The 24,848-nt window shown below is 46.3% G+C and overlaps 1 protein-coding gene across 3 annotated transcripts in view; it reads left to right on the top strand.

Annotated features, from left to right (window-relative positions):
* APTX (aprataxin) overlaps positions 1-24,848 on the top strand; it is a 216,008-nt gene that overhangs the window by 112,674 nt on the left and 78,486 nt on the right. For all 3 annotated transcript variants that reach the window (XM_086961687.1, XM_086961688.1, XM_086961690.1), the window contains 2 exons: positions 4,058-4,190; positions 19,071-19,117. In XM_086961687.1, coding sequence (XP_086817813.1) covers positions 4,064-4,190; positions 19,071-19,117 — 174 coding nt within the window. In that variant the 5' untranslated portion in view covers positions 4,058-4,063. The remainder of the gene's footprint in view (positions 1-4,057; positions 4,191-19,070; positions 19,118-24,848) is intronic.

Below are 24,848 nucleotides of genomic sequence, written 5' to 3'. Positions count from 1 at the left end.
TGACATGCTGAATCAGACTTTTGTCTGCTTTGGTAAACCCCGTAACTATGGGGAAAGCCACCAGACTGCTGAAAGTGTTTAGGGGCAATAGCAATTGCAGAAGATATGTAACAGAAATGCCCATATCATAACCTAACATCTGCATAATATTTTTAGCTCATGAGCACCTTAAAAATGTACCTTTCCAAAGGTTTCTCCTGTAGACTGTGTAATTAGATCACTCTGTGGAGGTGACTGGGTAAATGTTTGGAAGAGAGGGGAGGGACACCGGTGAAAAACTAGGCAACCTTAAAATCTTGGTATCGAATACCCATGGATAGAACTCACTGAAGGAATTTAATGAGTATAGTTCACTCTTAGAGAAACGTTCAGTACTAATGCGGCTAGAGTCTTGGCTGCGGGAGAGCCATTCGGTCAATGGGTTTGTTGTAATTAGTAAGTGTGCAAATCCTCCAATCTCCTCTGCTCAAGCTATGGGAGGATTGTTGACTCTTGTAATAACGTTTTACTGTTAATCGAGTTACCCAGCTAAAGACAACATGTTCTTGGCTATTTAGTTTGTTCAGTCTTTGCGGATAAACTCTGTTAATGGAGATGACCTATTTATATGGTTCATTATTTATATCCTGTCTAACTGCAACGCATTTGCAACTGAATTAATGCTATTGGAACAAGATCTATCTGTGATTTACTGTAGCTTTGCCACTGCACAGATTATTTTTAGCAGGAGACTTCAATTTAAGAATCCCTCTTAATACATCATATAAACACTCTTCAAAAGTACTAAGTTGCAATTGAATTCCATCTGCCTCATACCCTACAAAGGACCTGTTTTGCATTAGCCCTTGCTCAATACAATCTAGTTAATCTTTATGGGCGCTTTCCAAATGACAGTCCTGCAAGACAAACTTTAGAGCCTTTTTAGTGATGTGTGTTCTTTTGGGGGTACGGGACCTAGGACTGAGTGAACACTGTGCAATGGAATTGAGTATTTCTCAGGATCCCCTTCCAAGTAGAGAGCGGACGGCTAGCTTTTCCTTGGCCTTTAATAAGAGAATAAGAGTTTTTATTTCTGAGCACAAATTGCCTGAATTTAGCTAAATTTAGAATTAAGGTTGATTTCATAGCAGAAGAGGGAAAGGGAATTGAGTGGAATGAGCATATGATAAAGGAAGTCCAGTTTCTTCCTGAAGTCCACTCACTCTCGTTTATTCTGGCAGATGGTGAATAATGTCCACCAGAATGCCCTGTCGAAATTAGAAGTTTAGGTCTGCGACGCACAGAGGTCAACATTTATTACACAAAGTTACAAGATGTCTGATAAAAAAGCCAGAAGCGGCAATGTTGTTGCCCAGTTCGATTGCCCAATTCTTCTTCAGAATCAAGAAACGGGCATCATAGCTAAAATTATCGTAAATATGAAGTCAAAGGTGGCACTGATGGGTTACCAGCAATACTCTATAAGGCAGACTCATTATGGTAGACAATGTTCTAAGCCCCTTTTTGAATGAGTGACAATAGCTAGTGTAATACCAGCCTCTTGGCAAGGGGCTACAATTAAACCCATCGATAAGAAGGAAGCCCACGATGACCTGGCAAATTATAGTCTAATATCCCTTGTTGATGTGGCGTCCAAGATCTATGCCCAAACACTATTGATTGCTCTAAAGACCTGGGCCTTTACTTGTGAGCCCATCCTGAAAGAGCAAGGGGGTCTCTGGCCGGGCAATTCTACAGTTGATCACTGCTTTGCTCGATGGGGTGCTGCGTGGAGAGCAGTTGGTTCAGGAGGCAAATTATGTTGCTGTTTTGTGAGGCTCCTTAACAGAAAAAATCCTGGTGAATAAGAGACTGAGGCAAGATTACTTGTCAGCCCTCTTGCTCTACAGCTTTCTCATTGCGGATATTCATGAGATTCTAGTCAGTTCAAATTCCTTCTCCCCAAAAATAGGTGGATTGCATACCCATTGTCTGATATATGCAGACAACTTGGTCCTGATGGACTACACCCAGATTGGGTTAAAGCGTTAGAAACCTTATACATTTTTTGTAGAAAGAACTCTCTTAAGAGAAATGTGGATAAAACTAAAACCTTTGATTTTCTCAAAGCCGAAGGTGGTGTTTGCTTGGTTACTGGATAATGCCCCACTAGAGCAGGTAGATGAATACTAATATCTGGAATTTACTTTTGCTTGGAACCTGAGGTGGAATAGTCACGTAAAAAGCTGGTCTCCTAAGTACGGTTAATACACTGAGAAAGTTTGATCTATCGTACAGTGGTCTATCAGCAGAGCCTTTAAAGAAGGTGGTGGTAGGGACATTAATACCACAGGCTCCTTATGGACCTAAGTTGTTGACTTTGGATCGCCATGTTCACAGAGACGTGGGTTTAAGGGCCCTCCTTGGTCCCCCTTGCGAGTACGATGATACAGGCTTTCAGGCTGGAGTTGTCTCTTACCTCCTGGGCTTTGTTGGCCAGATGGTGTGCGGTTAGATTTGTGCACATCCTGACGCGTGAAGTTACCAACAACAAACTTTCTTGTGCAATGATCCAAGACATTGGGCTGTCCACGATTCAGTTGTCGAGAACCTTCCTAGTGTCAGTGGAAAAAATGGGAGAGAGCCCTAGGCCCAGCCTTGTTTGGAAATAATGTGATGGCAAATTTCCTTAAGAGGCTACTTAACCCTTTCGATGCTGATGACGAGCTCAGCTCGTCATCACCCACGGGTGTTGTGTGCTGATGACGAGCTGAGCTCGTCATGGTGCCACTAAAATGGCATTTTCCAGCACAGGGGGGGGGGAAACGCCTAGCAGCCATGTGGTTAAGGAAGAAGCTAGAATGGCATCCAATAGTGCTGATAGACCCTACTTTTCTTCTAAAAGCTCAGTGGTGCAATCCTTGGAGTTCCAAGGAACAGAGACTTCATTCCCGTATTTGTCTCAGGTGCTGGAAAGGCGGCTGAGAGGACCTGTCCTTCGGCTTCTAGTAGGTATTGACTCTGGCTGGAGAATAGCTGGTTTTGAAAATAGAGTATTGGGTTATAATGGCTACTCTTCAGGACTTTAAAAATAAAGTATTCCTTTGCCCATCTGTTACTAGATTGTACCGTCTACCTAAGCGAAAGAAAACTAATCCTGTCGCCCACTTTTTAAGTAGAGAACTTTGCACCTTATTCGAAATTAAGCAGTTTGATTTTGTGGTGTCAATTGCTTGATACGTTCAAATCATACAAAAACATTAAAAAAATTTAAACTGATTTAATTATTAATATATTGAATCTTGTGTATAAAGGGAGCGTTATTTTAAAGCAATTTAATTGTAATGTTGCTGCATAAGAGGTTATTGTGTATATTCTTTTTGTTTATAAAATGAATTTGAATGTATTTATTTTTTACAGACATTGTGATAGGTATGTTTCTAGAAGATATAGGTCTTTCAAATAAATATATATTGACTGACTAGATCACTCTTTTGCCTGTTCACCGACCACTTATTTCATAAGTTCGAACTATAGTCGAAGTATTGTTCTTCTTTAAAGAAAAAAACTTTGTTCACATAAATCATAAGTAAGCACACTTTAGTATTTTTAAGGTGAAATGCTGTGCAGTTGTACCAGGTTGCACGAGCTGTTTTCACTGTTTACTGTTCGGGAATTTTGGGCCCCTTATTCGTTTATTTTTGATTGGTCGACATTATTATATCTACATCACCCACAAGATCATGCAGAAGCACACCCCTCTGCATCATTGATAGATAAGCAGTGGATACATGAATTTCTTAACAGAACAGCCGATGTGTTGTTAAAAAAAGAAATCGGTTAGTCCTTGCTTCATGAAGCTGTTTCAGGTAAAGGAAGAAACGACATAATTTCGACCCCCTTGTCTTTAAATAAAAAATAAAAAAATCATTTTTCATGACCTTTGAGAGGAAAGTCCTCATTTGCGCCTGGGGACACTTAGCAAATGAGGACACATCCGATATTAAGATGAAGTGAGAACTCTGAGACATGTTTACCACATTTCATGACCAGCTGATCTCCATCTGTTTCTCCGTAGTGCGTCATGCGTACCTGCTGGCTCGTGAGCCGTGATCAGCAGCAGCGGATCAAGCTGCCACATTTGGAACCAGTCGTGATAGGGCGAGGTCCCGAGACAGAGATAAAGGACAAAAAATGCTCCAGGGAGCAGGGTAAGTGAAACGTGTAAATGCTGCATTGCTCTGGTTCATACTCGAGCCCTTGCGAAAACTGGCACCTACAAATAATTTCTACCTGGCTGTTTTAATTTACTGTCCACAGCTCTTTAGCTTCACAAGATGTGCATTTGTGTAGTAGTATCATTGCCCTTGGCTGCCGACAGAATTGTGCCTCCATTTTCTCCGTTTATGGACAGCAGTGACCGTCCTCCGTCACGCACACACTGAGTAATATGTGCCTAAATGTGCGCCTATGAGATTCAGTATTCGGGGAGCAGAGTTGTCTGAGGCACAGGTCTTTGGTGGTCTTGTTCTGGTTAGAACTGTAACAAAACTCTCTATAGAATGATGCACCCACTTATCTCTTCTCCTAATTGGCAGAGAGGCTGCCATATCCGGACAAGGGAGGATGGCAGTCAACCAATTGGAAAGAGTGTGGAGGCACAACTTTGTTTTCCTGCTTGTGCAAGTTGTTTGATATTTCTAGATGGACCTAAGTTTTGGGATCCTGTATTACTATTGTTGTCTTACAGCTGGCAGCTGGTTTTGCCTCGTGTCCCTGTCCCTCAGACTTGTGAATCTTCCATTCGCACCCCACATCTGCATCATGACAAACCCAGTATATTAGCATGCGGAGAATGGCTTGAGACTTTGGGACAACTGGAGAGCTTACAGATATGTACATCGTGGGAACAAGTTGTACTCTGACCACTTTTCATTTGGATGTTGGTCCATCCTTCCGTACCATAATCTCTTTTAATGCAGACCCAGTGCCCATCTGTGTAATGTTTTTAAGGAGTGGAGGTGTAGAGTGTCAGTATATTTACTTTTCTATCAGTATTTTTTTGTAGTTGCCGAAACGTGACGGCTGTTTTGTCAGTTGGCACATAGAATTCGCAAACATTTACTAATGGGCTGTACCATCAAAAGAGCTGCTGGTGTCTTTCTCGTCATTACCTGCACTGCTCCCATCCTCATCATTTCAGCTCAAGAAACAGGAGCAAGACAATATGAACACGTTACACAGAATGATGGCGGCTACGCCAAAGTCTTCGCACATCTTAAGCCGCACAAACAAATTTTGGGAAGTCAATATAAACAGCAAATCCTGGATTGGTGCTTTCCTAGTATTTACACCCTGCCACCTGGAGCTTAACTTTGTTTTCTTTAAAGACATCGACTTACGTGCATCTGTTTTGTGCTTGTGTTTGCTTTTCATCACCTGCGCAGATTCGTCGTGCACTGTTCCCTCTTCCATCTCAGCAGCTTGTCAGTCTGCTCGTTCTTCTGCTATTGCAACCATCAGCATTTTATCTAGACTGTGTGTTTCTCTCAGCATGCACCTTCTAAACGAATCTGAAAGGCAGCCATCGATAATTCTGAGGCGCATGTCTTCCTCATCGTTGAAATCACAGACCTTACAATGTTTAACCAATGCATCAATTCTTTAAAAAAAACTCATCCATTCTCTCACCAACATGCTGTCATGCTTGGATTAAAACATACCTTTTCATAGTGAACATTCAGCGTTGGATTGAACTTGACCTCAAACACTTCTTTTACCTTTTAGTATGATTTGGTATCAGTCTGTGAAACTTTCTTTAGCACTTCTTTCACTCTGTCACCTGCAAGGTTTTTCAACTATTTGATGATCTTGTCATCTTCTTCTAATGCACCGAAGGCGCGCCAAAGGCAAGCCCGTCTGCTCCCGTCCGCGCCTGGACCGCGCCCAGCGCCAGGACCCCTGGCCCTAAACGATGCCAACGCACCCAACGAAGTTACGACGCCGCCACCCTTCACGTACTCAACGCCAACCGGAACCCCGCCTGCTACCAAGCCACCCCGAAACGCACCCACGGACCCTTCACCTGCCAAGCCTGCAAATTCACCTGCCTCCGAACCTGCACCGCACCCACCAAGCCGAGCTCCAGCAACAACCACCTCAAGTGCATCCTGCTCAACACCCGCTCCGTCCACAGGCACGCCGTCGAACTCTGGAACCTCCTCGACACAACATCACCAGACGTCGCCTTCCTCACAGAAACATGGATTAACACCTCCTCAGCCCCCGACATCGCCATATCCATCCCGGAGGGCTACAAGATCACCCGGAGGGACCGCGTCAACCAAACCGGAGGAGGCCTCGCCATCATCCACAGAAACACCATCCGCATCACGACTAACTCCGACGACACCCTCACCGCCGCCGAGCACCTTCACTTCCAGATTTACATCGACCCCAAGACCACCCTCAGAGGCATCCTCATCTACAGACCCCCGGGACCACGCACACAATTCAGCGAAGCCATCGCAGACTTCGTCAGTCCGCACGCCCGCACCTCCACAGACTACATCCTCCTAGGGGACCTCAACTTCCACCTGGAGAACAACAAGGACTGCAACACCGCCGCCCTACTGGACAACCTAGCCAACCTCGGACTCAAGCAACTGGTGAACACCCCCACCCACTACGCCGGTCACACGCTCGACCCCATCTTCTCCTCCAGCAAGCACATCTCCTTCAGCCACTCAACCGGACTACACTGGACAGACCACAGCTGCGTCCACTTCAACTTCAGGAGAACCACGACCCACCACCACCCACAACAGGTTCCCCGCAGAAGCTGGAGCAAGATCACCAACACGACGGACCCCAACGAAGCAGCCCGCAACCTCACTCAGTGGCTCACCAACTGCGCGGACGAACTCGCACCACTGAAGAACCCTCCCAGCAGACCCGGCAGCAGGAAAGCCACGTGGTTTACCAACGACCTCAAAAACTCCAAGAAAAACTGCCGCACCCTCGAGAAAGCCTGGCGCCACGGCCAAACAGCAGAACACATGACCGCCCTCAAGAACGCCACCCGCAAACACCACCAGCTGATCCGCACCACCAAGAAGACAACATTCAAAGAACGACTGGACAACAACACCCACAACAGCAAGGAACTATTCAGCATCGTCAGAGAGCTCTCCATCCCCAGCGCCTGCAACAACAACATCACACCCTCGCAAGACCTCTGTGACTCACTCGCCTCGTTCTTCCACCGCAAGATCTCCGACATACACAACAGCTTCGGCGCGATGAACACGCACCCAACCACCGTACCAGCGCCCCCCCACTACCACCCTTTGCATATGGACCCCTGTCAGCACCGAAGACACCACCCGCCTGATGAACACCATCCACTCCGGTTCCCCTACCGACGCCTGCCACACCACATCTTCAACAAAGCCGACTCCATCATCGCACCCCAACTCCGGAACATCGTCAACAGCTCCTTCGCATTCGCCACCTTCCTGGAGAGTTGGAAACATGCCGAGCTGATCGCCCTCCTGAAGAAACCCACCGCGGACCCCACGGACCTGAAGAACTTCCGCCCCATCTCGCTCCTCCCCTTCCCAGCCAAAGTCATCGAGAAGACCGTCAACAGACAACTCTCCGCCTTCCTCGAGACCAACGGATTCCTCAACCCCTCACAGTCCGGCTTCCGAGCAAACCACAGCACTGAGACCGCCCTCATCGCAGCCACTGACGACATCAGGTCCCTGCTCGACAACGGGAAACTGCTGCCCTCATCCTCCTGGACCTCTCAGCAGCCTTCGACACCGTATGCCACCGCACCCTGATACAGCGCCTCAGCAACACCGGAATCCAAGGAGCGGCCCTGGATTGGATCTCCTCGTTCCTCGACGGAAGAACCCAGAGAATCCGCCTCCCCCGTTCCGATCCGCGGCCATCGAAGTCATCTGCGGCGTTCCGCAAGGATCCTCACTCAGCCCCACCCTCTTCAACGTTTACATGAGCCCTCTCGCAGCCATCGCACGCCAATACAACCTCAACATCATCTCCTACGCCGACGACACCCAGCTGATCCTCTCCCTCACCAACGACCCCGCCACCGCCAAAGCCAACCTCCAGGAAGGAATGAAAGACGTCTCGGAATGGATGAAGATCAGCCGTCTGAAGCTGAACTCGGACAAGACGGAAGTCCTCATCCTCGGACCATCTCCCTCCGCCTGGGACGACTCCTGGTGGCCCCCGGCCCTGGGCACCGCACCCAAGCCAACGGACCACGCATGCAACCTGGGCTTCATCCTGGACTCCTCCCTCACGATGACCAAGCAAGTCAACACCGTCTCGTCATCCTGCTTCAACACCCTGCGCATGCTCTGAAAGATCTTCCGATGGATCCCCACCGAAACCAGGAAGACGGTCACCCAGGACCTCGTCACCAGCCGTCTGGACTACGGGAACACCCTCTACGCTGGAACCACAGCCAAACTCCAGAAAAGACTCCAGCGCATTAAGAACGCCTCAGCACGACTCATCCTGGACATCCCTCGCCACAGCCACATCTCTGCCCACCTGAAAGACCTGCACTGGCCCCCATCAGCAAGAGGATCCCATTCAGACTCCTCACCCACGCACACAAGGCTCTCCACGACACGGGCCCAAAGTACCTCAACTTCCGCCTCACATTCTACACACCCACCCGCCAGCTCCGATCCGCCAGCCTCGCCCTTGCCTCCGTCCCACGAATCCGCAAATCCACCGTCGGAGAAAGATCCTTGTACTACCTGGCAGCCAAGACATGGAACTCCCTCCCCACTCACCTACGGCTGACTCTGGACCATCTCTCCTTCAGGAAACAACTCAAGACCTGGCTGTTCGAGCAGTAGCGAACCCCCAGCGCCTTGAGACCCTATGGATGAGTAGCGCGCTATACAAATCCTGTTGATTGATTGATTGGTCTATGAAGTCATCGAATGTTTCGTTCCACGCAGCCCACCTGGAACCAATGTTCTGCTTTTTCACTGTATCGAACAGCGATGATGGTTTCAAGAACGCAGCTGCAGTGTACTTAGCGCTTCCTTCTGCTTCCATTGTTAGCACTTGCTAGCCAGATGGCTTTCACCATGAAGAGTGGGACAAACAACTTCTGGAATCACCAGCTAGTTTTCTGTTTCTCGTACCTTTTTGTTGCTTCATCTGAATAATCGATCTGTGTTTTGGCACCGCATAGCATCTCTGTCAACCACCTCACCGGCGGTTTTGTCGACTGTTTTAAATTTGTCCCGCTGCAGCACCTTCGATTGTTTCTGCAGCCATGTATGGGCTAAAGCAGGGCTTTGACTCCACATGTGCCGTTCACAGACTGCTTTGCATCAATTCTGGGCACACGTGGCAACCACGGTTTGCTTTACCGTTGCAAACTCTCAGGGAGAGAAGCCTTGTTTTTCTCTGGCATGTGTCCCCTACCTGACGCCAGTTGTAGCATCTTGTCCAGCTCTGGAGCTTGCAGATGAATCACGCCACATGGTGGCGGCATTCAAGCATTACTTTATTCTTCAACATACACTCACGCACTGCTTATTACATCATGCTTCACATTGACCACACCCGAACACCTTCCCGCATATTACGTAGTTCCTGTTCAGAGTTCGCCCAGAACCACGAGGGTCCTAGTGCGTATAACATCAGTATGCTACACCCATCTCCAAACGTTTGTGAAACCAACAGAGGATGTGGTGGGGACACCCTAAGGTGATGATGTTCTGATTAAGCAATGTATTCCTTTATCAGGGGCGTGGCTTAACCGCTGATGTTGCAGGGTACGTCTCCAGGTAGCTCCCGGGACCCACTGCACATACTGCCTGTTTTTCGCCCTCTGGGCTCTCCTTGGTAGGGCTGCTGAGTTCTGGGACCGGTTTCAGGGTATCATTCCTCATCAGTCATGCAGGCTTAACTCCAGTGTCATGGGGAGCACAGGACCCACGTCTAAGCATACCCTTCCCATGCCTCAACATTTTTCGACGTAAGTGGGCTGGGTATGCCCTGGTGTGGGTCCCTTGCTCGCTGTGCCACTGGAGCAGGGTCAAGACTGATTTGCATATGGCTGGGTATAAACTGGAGTGGCACAACGAGCAAAAGAACAATGGATTTAACCCAGATCTCTTGACTGGGGGTGAATAATTTATGCACCACCTTCAAATTACTATAAGTCACACACTTCTGAAAACAATGTTGTCACCTCACTTGCACACAACATTAACTATAACTCATGCCTTTTCATGCCCTTGCATACTACATCACTTATGAATGCTATATTTTCACATGCTATAACACTTATAACTTCCCAAATGACATCATTTGTCACAACACAGTGCATGGTAGAAGGGCGAGTTATAGTTAGTGTTGTCTGATTAGCGAGCTGAAAAGAGTGTGTAACTGGGTGAGCTACATATAATAATTTGAAGGTGGTTGATCAATTGTAAATGAAAGTTATAACTATGACTAGAAGTGTAGTTTAAGCTTGGTTTCTGTAAGGAAAAAAGTATTCCTAACTATAAGCTTTAACCTTTTTGTTTTTCCATTGAATCTATGTATATATATTAGCAACTGTTCTATGTTCTGTTTTTAGCAAGTGCCTACAGTTTATATTTCAGCTGATAGTAAACTTATATTTGACCGTTGCACAAAACCTCACTCAAGCAGCTGTGTTGTATAATTTTGTACCATTTTGACTTTAAAGGCAAATTATTAGTTGCTAATAATAGCTGTCTTAGGTTATTTTTAAGAAGGGTAAAACAGTTCTTATCACAGCCTCACTTGTGGTAAACGGGATGGTGCTGCATTTTCATTTAAACTGCCAAGTACTTTTTAGCTTTTTAGGTCTCGCTTAGGAAGCGCTGTGCTGTCTCTTCAAGACATGCTGCATTCAAGATATGGGCATTAAGTTCCACCCATCTTTACCATTGGCTCTTCTTCCTGTCTTTTGTCAATGATGGCTTTTGATTCGTCAACAGGCTGATTAATCCCTCCTTAGTACTTCCCTCTCTCCTTTTATCTCCCATAAGGACACCCCCTCGTACATGTGTCCTTACTCTCTAGCTTTTATTAGCAGTTTGTAGAGCTATTTACTTGATGTTTTGCTGAAGCAGGCACAACATGCTGTTAGGGCACTTCTTTTATATCCAGACAGACACAGATTACTTTTTATTTTTATTTTTTACAATTTGTTTACAATTTAGGGGAATCAATCACATCAGAAATGGAGTAATCTCCACCGTGATTAATCCTATAGTCCTCTCTCGTTTAAATTTGGCAGGTGGGCCTCATTCTTGACGGTAAGGATATTCCGTCGCCATTGAAATGATGTATCTGTACAGTCCAAGAATTGAATCAGCCCCTGCGTTCTGTTGTGCCAAAGCCAGGCCAGTCTCCCTGCATGCGTTACAAAACTGTTGTATCTGCAGGGCATAGTAGCTCTTCGCCATATCCCATCAGTAACAAGTCCCAGCGTGTGCTGCCTTGCCCTAATTCTATCGCCCATTTATAACTTTGTCTACCATGATTACATATGGAGAGGGGTGTCACATGGCCCTTGGAATCATTGTCGTCTCCTCTAAGTTAGCATGAGCATACTGTAAGTTGCCCGCTGCTTTGCACACGTTACTACAAGACTTGATTTTTGCAACTGCCTCTAATGCAGTTTTCACATGAGAACCCATCTCTGGGTTCACACTCTGAAGCTTCCTGGGATTTTGTCTGAAAATTGTGAGTAATGTTGAACAACAATGCCCCTTGTTATTTTGTTCTGGCCAGGCCTTAGCACCGAGATGAAACATACAGATGCAGCTGTTGTTTGGGACAAAGTACTTTAGTTTTATTGGAATACACGAATAGGTAGCACACTCTGGACCTTTCCAGAGAGAAGAGCAAGATAGCACCTATAAAGTAGATCTGCCATCTGTAGGCTAAAGTATGGGGTCTGCAGCCAAAACCCAGAGATCTTCTCATATATAATAATATTGCTTCTATGCGAGGGGAGTTAGGCTATATTGCCTTTTCATAATGACTTCACCTGTGAGTGAGTAGGCAAACAAGTGAAACACTATAGCTAGTCGGGCCGAGCTCATGAGTACTAAGGTGTTAGGATAACTCAGTCCCTATGCACTAAGGTCCCATAATCCAATGCATAGTTCTGTGTTTGTGCAGAATGCCTGCAACGGGGGAGGGGGCACTCCCCCACAGCTCTTATGTTGCTGCTTCAGAAACTGACAATGTCCTTTTTGCAGAACTTTATGGAAGGCACAGTAATGTAACTATTTCTGCTCCTGTCCAAGACCAACTCATGCAAGTTTGGACGGGTGTAATCACTACTCATAGCTCTGCAGATTTCTGTGAGCAGAACATTCTGTTTTGTTAATTCGATTAAGGTCAAAATTCAGTCTTGAATCAAATCTGGTGATCAAGTACATATTTTGTTAGCATTACAAATCAGACCGTTAGCATTCCAAACCTAAGCCTTTCACATGCATGCACTAAGTTCTTAATGCACTCAAGTGAAATACAGTCCGGCTTAGCTTGTATGTGACACATGTGTTTCCAGGGATTATTTGCCACACACTACATTACCTTAACCTGAAACCTGTAAGGCTTACAAGCAGTTCTGTTCATTGATACATCGAGGGAAGTCCTATTTAGCAGAGAAACCCTTGTCATTTCTTTTTTTTAGATATTTTCAGAATTCCTGTTTTCCTCACTTCCACTTCCTTAGATCTAGTAATGCGTGTGTTAATTTCAGTTTGTGGGATTTGCATTCAAAGGATTTTAAAAAGCAACACTTTAACCTGTTTTGCTGTGATGAAGAATATCTGAAGGAGCTACTGCATTAACATTCAAATTGCTCTTCCTGCTCCTTGCTAAGGTAAATACATCTTTGTCGTCTCTGGTATGTTGAGGTAAACAGAGGTAAGTTGGCTCGTTGTATGATCCAAGTAGATGGCTTGGGTGTAAGCATGCCAAAAACCCCATTAACGTTCTTGAGCTCAAGAAGAATCGTTTGAAATAAAAAGTGACATGTCAAAGTTCTTTCTAATGTGGACTGTCATTTAATTCATGTTTTTGCCTCACCACGAGAGACCAATAAAGGAAGGGGGGAATGTTTACCTACTAGTTAACAAGCAGCTTTTGGCTTCTCGTGTCACACTTTCTAGCTGTCCTTTATTCTCCCTATAAGGAAAGCAAGAAAGAGAAAAGAAATAAGGAAAGAAGAATGAAAAAAAGATGAAGGCAAGCAAGAAAAGGGAAGGAAGGAAAGAAAGAGTAAAGCAAAAAGAAAAAGGGAAGAAAGAAAGGAGTAAAGTTAATTAAAGAAAGAAAGAGCAAAGAATGAATGAATGAATGAATGAAGAAAAGAACGGGCAAAGAAGAAAGGAAAGAGTCAATGAAAGAAAAGGGAAAGAAAAAGAAAGAGGTGAGAAAGAAAAAAGAAAGATAAATGGGCAGAATGAAAGAAGCAAAGAAAGATGGAATCAAAGACAGACATGGTTGCAAAGACAGGGCACCCTCATGAGCTTACATTTAGAGTTCATGTGAGCTGCTGGTATGGAACTGATACTGTTGAAATGTTTTCTGTGCCCTCATGTGGTGGAAAGTGTCCTGGTATCACATCAGCTGTACAAACAAAGGCGACACTAATGATAAAATTCAGACAGGCATAAGGATGGTAAAAAGGTTATGCAGTAGGGGAGGAACAAACATGAGAAGAGGGAGACAAGCCATAGAATAACAAGGAAGCAGATGTATGTGACAAAGCCAACCAGTCGTAAGCTATGGGGAGGCTGTATGCCCACTGTAAATTCACAATAGGTCCTTCATTACTCCTAACAATAACACCTTTCTTGCCACCTTCTCTTCTATCTTGGTCTCATTCCTGACTAAGTTTATACCTTTTATGCAAATCTGCCAACCTGTTTTTTGCCCATCTTTCCTTCCAATATAAACTATCTTTTCTGTCTTCATCAGCCTTCACCAGTCTCTCTTATTCACCTTGTCTCTAGTAACTGTCATTTTTCATACTACATTTTAGGTAATACTGTCCTTAAAAAAATAGAACAGTTTCCAGCCTTCTCCCTCCTTCTGTCACCCATTCGCCATTTTTTCCTGAAACTTCTTGTATTCAGTACAATCAATATCTGCGTATGCTCTTGCCATATTCTCCACACTTTCTTGTAAGGTGTGCATACCCTCCACTTGACAAAAACTGTGCTTTCTCTTCTTCCCAAATGCATTATCTCAGCATACTACATCGGTCATTTGGGTATAGTTATCCTCTTTAAATACACTTGACCCTTCCATTTTACTTAACCCTTTACCTCCTTCCCTGTTCCTCTCCATTTTCTCTATTGTGTCTTCTTTCACCTCTCTTCACATGGGTGCTCTCAATGGCCCATTACTTATCCCCCTCTGCACAGCCTCAATAGAGAACAGTACCTCTTCCTTCTGCTTATCCTGACCTTAATATTGACAATGCAAATCACTGTCTCCTCTTTTTCACCACTCATCTTCACATTCAAAACCATATTTGCCTCACTGCTGCTGGGCACTCATGGCCTTGTGATCTTTCATTCTCAGTTGAGTCATGCATTCCCTGCTTCATCTTACCTATCTCCATTGACACTCTTATGTGGTCTCACCAAATGCCATAGCGTCTTAGTGACTGCCAGCAGTCTAAGAATACCTAGTAAATCTAAAATGTGCTGGATGTCCACCATTTGCTTAATATCCGAAAGATCTTCCCATCCCTCATGCTTAACACTGACAGGTGCTCCCCTTAGTTCACGCTTAGTGAGGCAACTTGGCTACTACAATAGTGTACTTGTGGGATTCCCTAAATGAACCTGCTTTCCCTTGGATACAGTTATTAACTTTGCTAACACTCATTCAAAGCCAGCCCATGACTCCCTGCCATAGGCACATTGGCTGTTGGCACGTAGCAGAGCTCAGTTGAAGAACCTTGCATTGGTCTTGAACTCAATTCATGGCCTATCCCCCTTAACGGAAACATTATTTTGTCAATCACATTCCCGACCTCTGCATTACAGGGATGTTTTTTACTGAGGGGTTTTGTGGGACATCACATAGACAACAGGAGTGAAGCGCGAGTTGTCTAATATGTCACTTAGAACTCCGAGGTGAAAAACAACCTTATAATTCACTTTTTACCCATCTATAATGTTATGCTACTACAGGCTCCAAAATCATCTACCCCTGATTTCAACTGCTATTATTATTATTACTATTATTATTAATATTATTATTATTATTATTATTATTATTATTATTAATATTATTATTAATATTGTTCTGATTCATTTAGACTTGTAGAGCGCATAGCTGCCCTAGGGCTTCCCAGCGCTGAGAGACAGGTTGCAGACTGATTAAAGGAGATAATTATGAGTGCTGTCTAAACAGCCAGATTTTTATTGATTTCAGGAATTCTAGTTCCTTGTCCAGGGACCGACATTCCTTCGGTAGGGAGTTCCAGAGTTTGTGGGCAAGGTGGGAGAAGGATCTCACCCCGCCCCCCCCACCTCACTTTCTTTGTGGAGATTGATTTTAGGAGTCTTTCTCCTCTCGATCTCAGGTTTCTATTTGGAAGATGGTGAAACCAAATTCCTGATTTTTTTAGGGCCTTTATTGTGAATAGCTCGGTGGGTAATTATTAATGCTTTAAACCTAATTCTCGCCTCCACCGGGAGCCAATGTAGCTCCTAGAAGTACTTTTTGGCAGATTCCCGAACTGGGGCCTTACACAGTAGTCTGGCTGCCGCATTCTGGACCACCTGAAGTCTATTGGTTACATATTTCGGTACACCCAGAATTAGCGAATTTCCGAAATCTAGGTGGGATGTGACCAAAGAGTGGACTACAGGCTTCCTAAGCTGTATTGGGATATGATCTAGTATTTTCAGAAGACTTCTGAGTAGTCCAAAACAAGTACCAGCCACTTCTTAGCTTGGGTGTTCATGGAGAGGTATTTTTCTAGCTAAAAGCCTAAGTTCTTAATGTGGTCCTTGGGCGTGGGCGGACTACCTAGATAGTCTGGCCAGCCAATGAATGGCCTAGGGACTGTCATATTTCCGAGGATCATTAGCTCCGTCTTGTCCCCATTTAATTTTAGGCAGCTTTTCGTCATCCATTCCATGACTTTTTCCTTGCAGGGTGCTAGCCTATCAGAGTCTCCATTGGTTCTAGGGTCGACAGAGATCACCGGCTGCGTGTCGTCCGCAAAGGACGTCATCGAGATGTTGAATCCGAGGGCAATCTAGGACAGTGGCTCCATGTACACATTAAATAGCGTAGGGCCCAACGAAGAGCCCTGTGGTACCCCACACCTTAATGACATTATTTCTGACACCATGGTGTTTTCCTGGACTTGGAATGTTCTTCCCTCGAAGAAGGAGGTAAGCCATTTTAGCATAGTGCCTTGTACCCCGATGGCTGAGAGTCTGCTTCGGAAAGTGTGATGGTCCACCGTGACCAAGGCCACACTCGGGTCGAGGAGGAGTAAGGTTGAGTTTCCCATGTCCAATATCATTCTAAGTGTCTCCACCACTGTCAAAAGAGCGGACTCGGTGCTATGTTGGGCACGGAATCCCATCTGGATGGGTTGGAGACAGTAATTTGTTTCAAGGTACTCCGATAGGGATTTATTGAAATGTTTTTCTAGGAGCTTGCCTACAAACGGCAGCAATATTATGGGGCAGTAATTGCCCAGATGTGTAGAAACTGCATTGTTTTTCTTTAGCAAGGGTTTGATTCTGGCGTGTTTCCAAGTTGCAGACACTCTGCCCATCTCCAGAGACTGGTTCATGATCTTAACTAGTGAAGGAAGGATGACGGATGTAACTTTTTTAAGGACGTATGGTGGGGCTTGGTCAAGCGGTGATCTGTATCTCACTGTAGCCATCAATAGTTCTACCTCCTCTACTTCTACTAATGGAAGGTTAGTGATGGAGCTTAATGGGGAGTCTGCCGCCTGAACTTTTTCCTCCCTTGTGGTATCTTCATTACCAGCCATAAAGGAGCTCTAAATGCTCGTGATTTTAGAAAGGAAGAGTTTGGCTAAGTCGTTGCACCTCTCTTCTGAGGCCTCTGTGTGGTGAGGGTCCTGGGCTGGGACTAGAGCCTTACCTACCGCAAACCGTTCTTTTGAGGAGTTCTGAGCCAGTTTACTTTTCTCATCAAAGAACTTGGCCTGTGTTTCTTTAATATTATTGTGGTAGATTTTAATCGCTGATTTATATTTGGTGTTCAGTTGTGGGTTGCGTTTTTCCTCCAGTCCCTTTCCCTTTTTTTGCAGTTTTTCTTTAGTGCTAACAATTGGGGATTAAACTATCCCTCCGCCCTGGGTCTTGTTTTGGCTCTGTGGGTGACTTTGGGGACTACTTTATCTAAAGATTGGGTTATCCATGTTGAATATGCTTCCTCCACTGTTCCTGGCCACTTGTTAAGTGCATTTGTTTCATCTAGTATATTGCCCCACACCTCTACTTTGAGTTTAGCCCAGCACCTTTTCTTTGTCTCGTCTTTTTGTCAGGCTTCCTGCTGAGCGCTGCCTTTCTTCCCTATATAGAAAGTAAAATATTCATGGTCTGACCAGGGGACTGGTATTGAAGGTCCAACTTTAAGGTTGGAGTGATTTGAGATAACTAGATCCAGTATATGTCCCTTGGAATGTGTGGCACCCAATACCAACTGAAAGAGTTGGAAAGCTTCAAAATCTGCAAGCAGCCGTTTAACACTAGGGAGGTTCTGGTCCTCCATGTGTAGGTTTAGATCTCCTATTATGGTGATGTTAGCTTTCTTTACAGTTAGGCTGGCAAGTAAGTCCGATAGGCTTTCTAGGAACTCACTGTAAGGGCCAGGGGGTCTATAGATTAGATACCCTGAGAATGTGTGGTTGGGTGACAAAGTTATTGCGAATTGGAGACATTTGCACCCTTTCATCGGGAAGATCTCGGTGGTGCAATTGCATAGGGCCAGAGGAGTAATGGGCGAGCCATACGTAACATGGCCTCTTTTATGTGCCCAAAATTTAAAAAAACAAAACCTGGCCTCTAATCACCCACCCTCACCACTCTCTGTGCTTCCTCCTCCAGAAGCAGTGTTCTGTGGTTTCCAGCATTGCTCCGACAGGCTCTCGGAGAATCCAGCAACGCATCCTCGAATTCCTTTATGAGCTGGCAACAGTGAGTAACAGCTTTTGTTTACCAATGTTGCTGCATCAGAACAGCGTTGTTCTGTACAGCTCTCACTGAGAGCCATTAGTGTGAATGTCCGGTTCAAAATGTGCTAATTCACTGCTGTGACACAGCAGCAGTGGGTTACTGATCTCGTAACCCACTGTTCCTACATCATAAAAGAATTCCAGGTTGCTCTGGCTGGCATCTATGAGAGCCTGTCGGAAACGTGTTAGAATGCAGGGGGCACAGCTTCTGAAGGAGAGGGAGGGCAAGGCACAGAGAGTGGCGGGATGGGAGTGGATGTCCAGTATTTTTATTACATTTGGGACAGGGAGGAGAGGCCATGTTATGTACAACGACCCCATTTCTCCTCAGCCCCTGCGTAGTTGTTGAAAGCAGGGGCATATTATTTTAGATGGGTAAAAAGCAAATTACAGGGCTGTTTTTCACTTCAGGGTTCTGAGTTCTGCCAATTTCATGTCACTCCGAGCCCTTGGTAAAAAACCATCCCTCAATTCACTGTTACTCATCTATAATTCTATATATTCTTGCTAGCGGATCTCTACCAGAGCCCTAGACAACAAATAAACGTTCTGAACAAACATCCTAGTGCTTGCATTGTTTGCACATCCTTCTCCGTGTCAGTCTTTGTCTCTTTGTCTGCATTAATTAACTCTTGAAAGTTGCTGTAATGTTCATTGTCCTAACGTATGCCCTAAGAAGCGAACGTTGTTAATTGAAATGACAAGCAAGCTTGAGTATCTCTTTATTTTAACCCGGAGTATATAAAGGCTCGTAACTTCTCTTGATGTTTTTTGTTTTTTTGTTCCCTCGCAGTTCAGCTGAAGGCAGACTATAATAAAGGATATGTGACAGTAAAACAGGTATGTTCCTAATGGTATTTTGTGATTGGGGATGTACTAACTAGCTTAACAAGTTTTACACATTGCTGGAGACATACCTGTTATTTGGCATTTGCACTGTTAATGAACATTGTCTGACTTGGGAGTTTTATCCGGTTCATTACATTTGAATGCTTCCCCACAGCCGGATCCCAAAGCACGATGCTTCAGTCATGTCCAAATTTACATTTTTTTAGTGACCGTCAGAAGACACTTCTTGGTGAAATAGCATCTGGCCGTTTCAGACTGCTACAATGCTGTGCTCTCTCTGCACCGTTTCAGTCGAAATATTTCTTAAACATTGCTAGTTTTTTTTCTTTTAACGTTTTATTAAACAAGCTCAAAAGACAGTACAGACATGTGCAAGAGAGCATGCACATTACTACAATCGCAATTCTTAATTTAGGCGCACAAGGATTGGGGGGACATCACGCAATGAGCACAATTTCCACATCCAATGCTATCTGGTATTAGGGGAGGGGCTAGTCCTTTTTCTTGATGTTCAAGCTGTTGGCCCACTCTATAGCTTTTTAGGTCGAGCCTAGGCAGCTCATGCACTGTCTCTCTAGACATGCTGTATTCACTCCCTGGGCTTACAGCTCGCCTCCATCTTTTAACTGGCTTTTGTCAGTGTCCTTTAAAAAATGTTGCTTCAGGGGTCGTGGCTAGCAGGACAATATGGCCGCAGTTTAACTGAGCTCTGTGATAGATGGGGCCTTCCCACATTAATCCTCTAAATTATCCTGTGAAAAGACGGTGTTGCTCAAGGGATTCCTATGCAGCGATGCTCGTGACGCCGGATGAGCTGCTGCTGATCCCTGAAACCCACGCAACCCACGCGACCACCGAGATCGGATAGAGGAAAGAACGCAGCCCAGGAGACACGCCTAAGCTGGGGCCCCGAGTACTGGTAACCCCCGACTGCGAGAGGACAGGCACGGAGCAAAGATTGGTGATGGCGGCCGGAGCGTGATTGGACACTGAGGTGAGAGGCGCCTTAGATCTGCAACACATGGCGAGTAGACGGGAGGTAGCATCATCTGTGACGGGGGAGAGCAGGTGCTGGCCCGCATCGGACCACGGTATCCCGCAAGTAAGTGGCACGCAACTGTAGCGGGAAGGACCGCAGACACCCATCACCCCACCCGACGTGCCAGGACCCGTTGAGGTGGCTGGAGCAGCCCAGGGACCACAAGGCGCCGGAGGAAGGGGCGCAGGCACAAGCACCACGAGGGTATATAGCCGGAATTGAGACTGCCAGCGAGGGCATACGAAGCTAGCAAACCGACGGAGGGGGACTGCAGCGCGAGAGTGTCTGAACTCCACACAGGCCCATCAGTGAATTGAGGCTCCAAACGAGCGGTGGGGGACCAGCACATTCTGCACGCCCCACTGCCTCCCATTTGCAGACCGCAGTAACTGTGCCTGAAGTGCAGGGAACGCCTGGGAGCCTCAGGCGCAGTCCCCCCACGCAGAGGGCAACAGAGGACACTGCGCAGAGATATCACACCTGCCATATACAGGGGGCGTGATGGGAGGCAGAGGACCCAGGGTACAACAGACCCCCAGACTGGACAAATATGAATATACAAAGGATCCCTCGGAACCCCCTAAAGGAGACGGAACACAAGCTACCGGACGGACGGCTGACAAACCAGATGTCACTGAGGAAGTGACCCTCCAGGATGTGATGGCGGCCCTACGAGCAATGCGGTCCTCGATGGGTACGATCTCTACAGACATTTCCCTTATACGGGCAGACTTCGCTAAAATGACAGACAGACTACTGGATGTGGAGAAGACTATGGCGGGGCTGTCCGCGGACACAGCTAGATTGCGGCAACAAGTACAGAGACTGGAAGTGGACAACAAAATGATAAAGGCCAAACTTGATGACCAGGAAGGCCGCTCCCTGCGTAACAACATACGCCTGGTGGGTGTACCGGAAAAGGCAGGTGGACCAGCCCTAGATCTCTTTGTAGAAGACTTGATCCAGAACCAGCTGCAGCCACAAGGGCTGTCCAATTACTTCTCAGTACAGAGGGCGCCCGTGTACTGGGGGGGCAAACTGCGCCCAGGGGCACCGCCACAGCCAATTCTGGCACACATCTTCAATTTCGGGACCGCAACGCCATATTACAGGCAGCACGCATTGCCCAGCCGATAAAAATCGGCAACTCCGAAATCGCTTTCTACCCTGACTATACAGCAGCTGTCACACAACAAAGGCGTTGTTTTGCCGAAGTCAAAAAGGAACTGCGTGTCAGAGAGTTGAAATGCTTTTCCCGGCAAAGCTGCAAATCGAATCTGAAGGGAAGACATGGTTCTTCGAGACACCAGTGGAGGCGCAAGACTGGCTGGAGGGATCGCGTCCGGTCAGAGGATCCAAGCTAAAAAAGATGACGCACCGAGGTGAACCTGGGACCCAGGACACCGGCAGGTCGAAGACTGCAGATGATGGACTGAGACATTGAATCTGTATTACTAACGAGTGACCATTGTCGGGAGCCGGAGCTTGAGGTGGGACACTGTCCACTGATGGACTGAGATACAGAACGTTGATTAAAAAAGAACACTGATCGGGGGCCAGGGCCCCCGCAGGTAGGATCTAACAGACTAAATGCAACACTGTACAGATAGGTTTTTTGATGGGAGGGCCTTGATCTGGTCACGGGAAGACTCACCCCCATGTGTGAATAGGTTTGTTAGGGAATTCAAGCACTCTGCTCAGTTGGGGTGGCGGGCAGTTCTAGAACCACCGGGCAGGGAGGCAGGGTTGGGGGTAAAGGTTGGGAGAAGCAGGAGAATTGACTGGTTCTGTTTTACTTTAATTGTTATGGTTTTTCTCCATGAAAGGTTGACAGCAAAGGCACAATGTGCTCATACACACAGCCTTTATTATTATTCTGTTCCTAGTAAAAGCATAATAGCTACACATGACACATACTATGCCACGACGTGAAGACCCGAGAGTTGACTCCCAGACACCACGAACACTGGGGCCTCCCCTGTCGACAATATCATGGAATGTGATTGGGTTAGGGCAAAGATAAAGAGCGGGCTGGTTCTCCAGTATTTAAAACGTAAGGGCCCTACTGTGGCTCTAATTCAAGAGTCACATCTGGTGGGGACGGCCTGTAAGGCGTTAGACCGCTGGGGGTTCAAAATGGTGGTTCAAAATGGTGGTTCATTCAGAAATCACCTCTGGTTCCGGGGAGTGGGCATATTGGTTCATAAAAGCTCGCCCTTGATACTAAAAGGGACCTGGACGGATGATCGGGGACGCTTTGCAGCAATGTCGTGTCAGTGGGAAGGGAAAATGTATAATGTGGTCTCAGTATATATCCCCCCCACACTCCATCATGCAGCTTTCCAAGATCTTGGGAAATTCCTGCTGGACCTTCCAGAGGGAGAGCTGATCATGGATGGAGACTTTAATACAGTAATAGACACCACCATGGACCGCAATCCGCCCAGAGAGTTTGCTAGACCAGATCAGGCTCTGAGGGAGTTTATAGATACGATGGGACTGACTGACGGGTGGCGGGTGAGACACCCCACCGAGCAACAATACACCTTTCACTCCGGGGTGCACAACAGTGTCTCACGGATCGATTATATCTTGACCCTAACAGTAACCCCGGAAAGGATAATTGATATATCGCACTTACCAAGGGGCATGTCAGAGCACTCCCAATACAATTTAAATATACAGCACAGGTCCCTGGCAGAAAACGAATTTTCCCGCTCTTCCCAGGTTATCTAAAGGTCCCTAAGATTGGTAAAGCACTTGTGAAAGCCACTGGACAATATTTTACAGAGAATGAACATTCAGTGGAATCACCAGGCATTTTATGGGAGGCATACAAAACGGTGATTCGCGGCCCAGCTATGTCTATTATTACCAGCCACAAAAGGGAACAAAGACAACACCTAGATACCCTGGAAGAGGGAGTGCAGAGGGTGGGGATAGCGCACGCTGCAAACACTAATGACACTACAGCACAAGCCCTGACATTAGCAGGTCAGGAATATACAACATACGCTTGGGAAGACTCGAAATCCAGACACTCAGCTACCCTGCATAGGCTGTACGAATTAGGAGATAAGACTGGCAGATTGCTCGTGTGGTTAGAAAGGAAAGAGAGGGCGAGCAGATGGATTGCACAACTGACGTTAGAGGACGACACTACCACGACAGACCCACAACAATAGCGGAAGGGTTGGCCACACATTACGAAAAGGTATATATGCCGAGAGCCACAGCCACAGTAGAGGAAAACGTACAGTTTATCTGAGACATTACAATGCCTACACTAACCCAGGAAGCAATGTTGGAATTAGAAGCACCATTTAACACTGAGGAATTGGGGGTGGCTCTATCGGCGCTTCACACAGGGAAAGCAATGGGGCCTAATGGCCTGCCGGTTGAACTATACAAAAAAGTGTCGAGAGCGACCCTGCCCCACTTGCTAAATATGTATAATGAGAGTTTGGAAAAGGGGACGCTACCAAAAGATCAAAGACTGGCCACAATTGTAGTAATACACAAACCAGGTAAGCCCACACTAAATAGCTCATCCTACCGCCCAATATACCTGATAAATGCAGAAGCCAAGATTCTAGCCAAAGCATTAGCACTCCGTTTGCAGCCACACCTTAAGACACTAATCCACCCAGACCAGTCGGGGTTTATGCCTGGGCGCAATACCTCCCTCAACTTCACGGAGTATTGGCCCGGAGGTCAACGATCCAAGAAGACGCTGCTATCCTCTCATTAGACGCCACACTGGCGTTCAACCTCGTGGAATGGCCGTTTCTGTTTGCAGTACTCCAAAAGATGGGGTTTGACCCGAAATACTGTGAATGGCTTAAATTATTATACACAGCGCCCTTAGCCCAAGTGGTAGCAAATGGCCGTATCTCACAAGCGTTTGCATTAGGAAGGGGCACGAGGCAGGGCTGCCCGCTGTCACCACTCCTCTTGGCGTTAATACCGGAACCCCTTGCTGCCTGGATAAGACAGGACGGGTCGATACAGGGGATGAGATGGGAGGCAGACTGGGAAGACCGAATTTTGCTATATGCGGATGACATGTTAATATATTTGACGTCCCCGGCACGATCGTTGGTATGCTTATTGGATATCTGTACTGCATACGGGAGGGTCTCAGGGTATACTATGAACTGTACAAAATCACTACTTTATGTTGTGCATGGTCCCACGCCCAAGCTCCCACAGGGATGTGAGCTGCAAATTGCGACTAGAGGGTTTAGCTATTTGGGAATCTACGCTACATCACAGGCGACACTATTTGTGGAAGAAAACTTAATGCAGCCACTAACAAAGCTTCGTGCTGATGTCAAACATTGGAGGTCCCCCCCGTTGTCATTGCTGGGGAGGGCAGCACTCTTCAAGATGATGGCCCTGCCCCGGTTTTTATTTGCCCTTCAAAATACCCCATTCCTGTCCCCCCCTCTTATTTTAAAGCAATTGAAGCTGAAGTCTCCACACTGTTGTGGGATGGGAAACCGGCACGTATAGCGCAACAGAAACTGGTCCGTGGCTGGTATGATGGGGGAATTGCATTTCCTAACGTGAAGTTATACTACGGGCTTCGCAGGTAGTGGTGATAAATCAGTGGTTACACTCCCCACAGGAGGAACCGGCATTCAGACTAGATAGATACATCTTGCCCACTGATCACCTGAT

This window comes from Lissotriton vulgaris, chromosome 3_1, assembly GCF_964263255.1.
Source record: "Lissotriton vulgaris chromosome 3_1, aLisVul1.2, whole genome shotgun sequence".
In the NCBI taxonomy this organism is placed as follows: domain Eukaryota; kingdom Metazoa; phylum Chordata; class Amphibia; order Caudata; family Salamandridae; genus Lissotriton; species Lissotriton vulgaris.
This window is presented reverse-complemented; position numbering and strand designations above follow the sequence as displayed.